Source organism: Silurus aristotelis, assembly GCF_946808225.1.
Source record: "Silurus aristotelis genome assembly, chromosome: 26".
In the NCBI taxonomy this organism is placed as follows: Eukaryota; Metazoa; Chordata; class Actinopteri; order Siluriformes; family Siluridae; genus Silurus; species Silurus aristotelis.
In genome coordinates, this window is record NC_139599.1 from 6,925,809 (window position 1) to 6,933,345 (window position 7,537).

Sequence of the window (7,537 nt, forward strand, 5' to 3'; positions counted from 1 at the left end):
GAACTCGCGGTTGAATTATGTATCATTTGTAACATAAAAAAAAGATCAATATTAAAGGGATACTCTGACTTTTTCAGGTCGAATCTTTATCCAACAATGTGTCCTAAGAGTTTTCATTGATGCAGAATATTTCCTCCATGTCCTCGTGTTTTGTGCAGATTGAGAACGGAATGTGTATCTGTGCTGCAATGCCCAATAAGATCACCATCCTGCGCTACAATGAAAGCCTCAGCAAGTTCTGCATTAGGAAGGTAAATCTGCAAACTCAGCACTAATCACACGCCTCTGTAACACACCACATCATCATCACTTCATCTACTGCAGCTATTTCACACTGACTCTCACTGTCTCTCTATCTCTCTATCTCTCTATCTATCTATCTATCTATCTATCTATCTATCTATCTATCTATCTAAATGTCTTTGTTATTCTCTTTCTCTATATTTGTGTTCTTATAACTTATAATTTTCTTTCTCACTTTCTCTCTCTCACTCTCAGGAGATTGAGACCTCCGAGCCCTGCAGCTGCATCCACTTCACAGGTTACAGCATCATCATCGGCACAAACAAGTTCTACGAGATCGAGATGAAGCAGTATGTGCTGGAGGGTACGGCCCACACACTCCCTCACACAGTCATTCTCACACCTGTCCCGAGGTTTAATGGGGCGTGTAATGCGGTTTTGATTGAGGTGTGTTTGCGTGTCTGTTGTCATGCAGAGTTCCTGGATAAGAACGATGTGACGCTGGCCTCGGCCGTGTTCGCCGCCTCTTCGCACAGCTTTCCCATTTCCATCATTCAGGTGTCCTGCTCCCCACAAAAGGATGAGTACCTGCTCTGCTTCCACGGTACATAGCATTCTTATTTGAGAATGTGTTTGTGAAGGCTTGCGTTTTGCCCCTCATGAGGAAAAGATTTCCTTAATTTCCTCCTTCAAATCTCGCAGCTCTGTTCGCACCTGCTTAATGAACTTCTCAAAATGTACATAAATGAGTAAATGCTGACGGAAGAGTAGATCATTAAAGAAAGCAACATTAGCTTTTTTTGGCTTTTATAGCAAGCCATGAGCAGTTACACTCAATGTGTACATACTTGGGAAAGTGTAGAAAAAATTTCCAGTACATTTGCCCCATGTGACTGGATAATGGTATTTGATCCCCTTTTACTTTGAAGGAGGGGCCACTAAAATGATGATTTCTAACCTTGACCATAAGATTCATATATGATTTTTGAACATCCCATTCCATATTTAGTCCCAATTTGCATTTATAATAACCTCCACTCTTCTGGGAAGATGCTCCACTAGATTTCAGCTCATTCAGCTACAAGGTTGTTAATAAAGTCAGGTACTGATATAGTCTGAGGAGGTCTGGGGTGCAGTCAGCGTTCCAATTCATTTAAGAGGTGTGCAATAAGGCTGAGGTCAGAGCTCTATAGCAGACCACTTAAGATCTTCCACTGTAAACCATATCTTCATGGAGCTGCCTTTATGCACAGGGACATTGTCATGCTGGAACAATTCTGGTTTCATAGTTCAAGTGGAGGGAAAATGTTATGCCATGGCATACAAAAGCATCCTTGGAAGTACCACATATGGCTGGAAAAGTCAGGTGTCCCAATACTTTAGTGGTCCCCAACCCCCGGGCCGTGGACCGGCACCCGTCCGTGGGTCAATTGTTACCGGGCCGCACAGAAAGAATACAGAACTTTACATTATTTTCATTTTATTTTTTATCTGATTCTGAATGATGTTTTATTTTGGAAAATGACCGGATTCTTTCCGCCACATCTGTTTATGACTCACTCTTGATGCATGTCATGATGCCTCTGTCACATGTCTTACCTCCGGCCCATAACACATAATACATTACTGCTAAATTGAAACCCCCAAGCTAGCAAAATGAACAAAAAACAACACAGTGGATTCATGTTTATCATTATATTTATAAAATACCAGTTTTTATGCCCGTCGTTGACCGGTGCTTTAGTTCATATAACGTAAGTAACTTTCTGTCATTTGTAGAGTTTGGAGTGTTTGTGGATGCTTATGGACGCCGGAGTCGCAGCGAGGATATCAAATGGAGTAGACTGCCTCTGTCCTTCGGTAGGTCTGTGTGTCAGAGTGTGTCCTTGCTCCCATCAGCAGCTTTCTATTTATAGCATATAGACAGTCCCGAGTGTCAGTAGTGATATTCCGTGTTAATATTCTTGCACTCTCCAGCGTACAGAGAGCCGTACCTGTTCGTCACTTACTTCAACTCTCTAGATGTGATTGAGGTTCAGAGCCACTCTGCGCTGGGGTAGGATTCCGGCCTTTACTCTTCTCATTATATAATCCCTATTATATTTAACACACTTACTATATAGCTTTATAGTACTATGATTGAAAACAGTTTATTTGTGTGTGGGGAAAAAACAGGCCACACGCCTACGCTCACCTGGACATCCCGAGCCCACGGTACCTGGGCCCCGCTATCTCATCCGGCGCTGTGTACCTGGCTTCTTCTTACCAGAACAAACTGAGGGTAATCTGCTGCAAGGGCAACTTGGTGCAGGAGAGCCCTACCTCCGAGCCTCAGAGAAACGGCTCCACCCGCAGGTGAGCTGATTATCCGAGAGATGCACCAGCAGGTTGTAGTGGTTGATGGTGTTGGTGAAGCTTGTAGGTAAATAGCTTAAGGTTTACTGTGAGGCTGCTGTGTTTTTCTTTTCCACCATCAAGAACGCAATTTATGGTTCTGGACATTTTGGTTTCTACAACAGGACTAATTTCTTCCTGAGATTTTGTTCTGCACATGTATGGAAGTATCTTCTCTACCGAAAATCAACCAGTAGTTTTGAAAATGGATACCGGATATAAAACAACCAAATAAACAGTACTGACTCAAATGGAAATCCTAAGAGGCCATGCATCATAATATTTTTCTCTTGTTTTCCCGGCTTAATTTTCTCACGATAAGTACTTTTTTTTTTTTTTTTTGGTGTATTCAGCATAAGAGCATGTTCTAGAGGCAGCATCATGAATAATAACTATAGCCACTTGTGGGATAGCGGAAAAGTATTGACCGCGAGAAAATGACTTTTATTATGTCGGGATCACGAGAAAGAAAAAATATTATGATGCATGGCCTCTTAGGTCTTCTGTAGAATCATGAAAATGTGCTTAATGAAATAAATATGCATATATTAATTATAAATATAATATAGCGCTCATTGTTTTTACTTGCGAGACTGCGTTGCACAAACACGTTATTCCAGCGATCCGTCTCTAGGCTCCGCTCTCATAATGACAGCGAACCGGAAAAACTATCCACATAGTGCTACATGAGTGAAAAATGGTCAATGGTTGTCACCTGGGTTTGTGATTATACAAACACATCACACAGATTATGTAATGCCTCTTGGTTGTGTGATTGCAGTGGTGATGGATGTTAGGGGTATGTGAATATTATCATGCAGCCTGTGTAAGCCCCTCACAGTGCATCCTGTTCTTTACAGGAGGAAGACCGCTTTTTTTATTTGCTCCAAGGAGTGAAGAGACTGTTACTGTTTTAATGTTTATTATTTTATATAAATGTGAAAAATGTGATTAACTGGAATGTGAATAAAGAAAGTATACTGTATGTAAGAGCATTATTCTGGAATCTCTTGTGTCAGTACTGCCACCTGTTGGTGCTTTGAGTGTGTTGGGCCCGGGTTTAGTGTTTTCATTTTCTCATGCACACATCAGTGATTGTACGGAAGTAAGAAGAGGCCATGCATTATAATATCGTTTTTTATATATATATATATATATATATATATATATATATATATATTTGTTTTTTTTTGTTTTGGTTTTTTTAGTTTTCTCGTAATTTACAACTTAATTTCCTCATGATCTCGACATAACAGATGTTGTTTTCTCGTTATCACGACTCTGAAGTGTCAGACATTTATGTGTAAGTTGTCTATCACTTTTGCTTGTAACACAGAAAAATTAAGTACTGATCATTGGGAAACAATGTTTATATCGAGATCATGAGAAAATGGAGTCGTAATTACGAGAAAACTTTTACATCAAGAAAAAGCACACTCTCTCACGATCAACCCCCTGGCCAGCAGTATGTAGTGATACTGTTTTTTATCTTCCATGGAAGGGTTGTTTTGGTTCCTTTTTACTTTTACTTTGGGAAAATAATTACAAAAATACAACGAGAAAACAAGAACGAAAAAAGACCGTAGTGAAAATGCTTTGTTTAATGAGACGTCATTCACGTTAAGTAGTACGATGGCACGGCTGCTGTGAGGACGTTTTTAAACAGCCGGGGAAAAACGGGGTAAGCGATTGTCCCGAGTTCTATTTTTAATCCAATCACAGAGGTGGATTATGGGAAGATGGGAAACACAGAAATACTGTATGTTTGTGATGTAACTGGGATTTCCTTCACTCCTGCACACCTCTTTGCTGTATGTGTTAGGAATGTATTCAGTTATGTGAAGATGGAATGCTAATTAAATAGACCAGTATTTGAGTACAATATTTGAACTGTTATAGTCAAATAAATATTTAACATGCGTTTTTTTTCTCCGTCACTCCAGTAGCCCGAACAAGCGCGGCCCACCCTCCTACAACGAGCACATCTCGAAGCGTCTGGCTGCAGGCCCCGTGCCACAGGACAGCATGCAGCAGGTGGCCACACCGCGCCGGTACCGCGAGGCTCGGACCGAGTTCCGCAGAGACGCCTCACCGTCCGGACCGCTGGAAAGGGAGAAGTCCCCAGGCCGCTTAGTGGACAGGGGCATGGATACCCGGCTCGAGCGTTCACCCGCCAGAGTGATGGAGCTGAGGAGAGAGAGGTCACCCAGTCGCGCATTTGAGCGGCTGCACACGGGCTCGTCCCGCACGCCCATCAGCGGTGTCAACAAGGTAACGCTAACTAGACCTGATACCAAAAAAACTAGTTAGGGGGGGGGGATCACTGTACAAAAGGTTCTAGTTTTAGTTGGGCAGTCAGTAAATATCGTCATAATTCTTCCTTGTTTCATTATACACCGATCAGGCATAACATTATAACCACCTGCCTAATGTTGTGTTGGTCCCCCTTTCGCTGCCAAAACAGTCCTGACCCTTCCAGCATTAACAGCATTAACTTCTCTGTTGGATCGGACCACACGGACCAGCCTTCGCTCCCCAGGTGCATCAGTGAGTCTCGGCCATCCACGACCCTGCTGCTGGGTCACCACTGTTCTTTCCTTGGAGCACTTTTGATAGATACTGACCACTGCAGTTTGGGAACAGCCCACAAGAGCTGCAGTTTTGGAGATGCTCTGCCCCAGTCGTCTAGACATCACGATTTGTCCCTTGTTAAACTCGCTCACATCCTTAGGCTCGCCCATTTTTCCTGCTTCTAACACACCAAACTTGTTCACTTGCTGCCTAATAGACCCACACACTAACAGGTGCCATGATGAAGAGATAATCAGTGTTATTTACTTCACCGGTTATAATGTTATGCCTGGTCTGTGTACACATTTCGTAAACACATATTAAAGAATCACAACAACCTGGAATGGTGGTGGTGAGGAAGGGGGGGATTCATAATATTTTATTTTAGCTCAATATTTTAATTCCCAACTCATACAATATAAAACTGCCCAATCTAGATCCATTTATTTACTGTAAATAATTTCTAATAATGAATGCATTACAAAATAATACAGCTATTTATTTGTGGCTTTTTCTTCACAATTCTTTGTGAATACTGTGAGTTACATCAGTTTTTGCATACTGATGTGTGTGTGTGTGTGTGTGTGTGTGTGTGTGTGTGTGTGTGTGTGTGTGTGTGTGTGTGTGTGTGTGTGTGTGTGTGTGTACAGGTGTGGGATCAGTCATCGGTGTAGGCGAGGGAGAGCGAGAGATGAACACGGCCCATCTTTTTATCGTATCTTACCAAAAAAAGAAGATTGTCCTAAGTCATGTGACCCAGGCAACTATCCCCTGTGGCCGGAATCCAGAGGTGCCATGTGACCCGACCCACCGAGACCCCACATCCCCCCACCCCACCCTGCACAGTAACGCTGACACAGCACAATCTCTCACTATCAAAGCCTTACATAAGATTAACATTTTTCGACACCCACCTGGCCAGCAGTATGTAGTGATACTAACATTTTTTTTTTTTTATCTTCTTTGTTTGGTTACATGAGTATTTTTTTTTTCCTCTGTTTTGATGTGGAAATAATTCGCCGTCCAAAATGTACAAATGGAAGAATATGACACACTTTACCTTTTCTTGTTTGTTCTCTGTTTTGTTTGTTTGTTTGTTTGTTTGTTTTCCTGTCCTTTTTTTCTCCCTGACGGTCGAACAGGCACCACTCTGAGCGCCGTCTCTAATTTAGATCTTAAGCATGATCTTAAACCCGTGATGCTTTTGGAAAGCAGGTCTCTGCACTCTCTGATCTGTCGGTCTCCTCTGCGTCTCCTCTCGACCCCACACTACACGGCCCCTGTTGAAGGAACAGGAACTTTGTAACACTTCAGGACGTCGCGTGACACTTGTAAATAAGCGGTTTCTTATTTTAAAAGGGAATACTAAGGCTGGTTAAGCCCTGTCTATTTTTGTTAATGAAAAAAAAACTCAAACAACTTTTTCCTCTTGAATGTCCAGACGAACCATGCGTATGCTTCACAGTGGAACATTTAGCTTGGGTCTGTTTTACTGGTGTGTACGTGATCATCTTGTTGAAACAAATCCACACACTGGCTCTCAAGGCTCCGTAAATTTTCTATCATTTTGCTGCCCGATGAGCTCCATTATAGTTATAAGATATGTATCTATAGTGTTTAAATGTTGTTTCTCAGAGCATTAGAAGACAATTATATAGCATTGTGACAGGTTTTTTTCTTTCCCTTTTTTTTATGGCACAGAAAAACGCAACCGAGAGCGACGGCGGTCTGTTAAAGCCGCGTGTTAAATATATATATTGGAAGGTCCTGGTTTATTACTCGAGCCGGCATGACCTTTGACCCTCAGGATACGAATGAATGAATGAACAAATAAATAGCAGAAGTATGAGCAGAGCACTATTTCTATCGGAATGAAGGCTATAGTGACGATCAGCTATCCATAGTAACCTCTCAGTATACCGTGCCATCAGTGAAGCGCTGAGTCACTACGATAGCCATTCGTACCGTGCCGTCTCACTCTGTAGCATGTAAAGCGCGTGAGGAACACACCAGGACACACTCGGTCCGTTTCTGGCCTCTTGTTTCCTTTCCTTGTTATTTGATGCACTTCCTCCATTGTGCTCTTAATGCTCATGTCCAACAACTGCTGACCAGTACCTTTCTTTGGATTTTTTTTTTTTCTTCTCGTTTTTTTTTTTTTTATGTCAAAGCATTAAATATACTACTAACTATTAAAAGAAGCTCTATCTTTCTTTGGGTTGTGTTGTCTTTCATTTTGTTTTCTGAAATCAAACTTACTTTTAGGCAGAAGGAATGAATACCACAAAACCCCACTAGAGTACGAGGTGATAGCAAAACTTTTTGCGTT

General features: G+C 41.8%; 1 protein-coding gene across 5 annotated transcripts in view; it reads left to right on the forward strand.

The window, feature by feature from the left end:
* Positions 1 to 7,420, forward strand: part of cita (citron rho-interacting serine/threonine kinase a) — a 101,321-nt gene extending 93,901 nt beyond the window's left edge. For all 5 annotated transcript variants that reach the window (XM_083531682.1, XM_083531683.1, XM_083531685.1 and 2 more), the window contains 8 exons: positions 159 to 251; positions 499 to 607; positions 719 to 847; positions 2,023 to 2,103; positions 2,221 to 2,299; positions 2,419 to 2,598; positions 4,581 to 4,908; positions 5,859 to 7,420. In XM_083531682.1, the coding sequence (XP_083387808.1) occupies positions 159 to 251; positions 499 to 607; positions 719 to 847; positions 2,023 to 2,103; positions 2,221 to 2,299; positions 2,419 to 2,598; positions 4,581 to 4,908; positions 5,859 to 5,882 (1,023 nt within the window). In that variant the 3' untranslated portion in view covers positions 5,883 to 7,420. The remainder of the gene's footprint in view (positions 1 to 158; positions 252 to 498; positions 608 to 718; positions 848 to 2,022; positions 2,104 to 2,220; positions 2,300 to 2,418; positions 2,599 to 4,580; positions 4,909 to 5,858) is intronic.
* Positions 7,421 to 7,537: the final 117 nt, after the last annotated feature.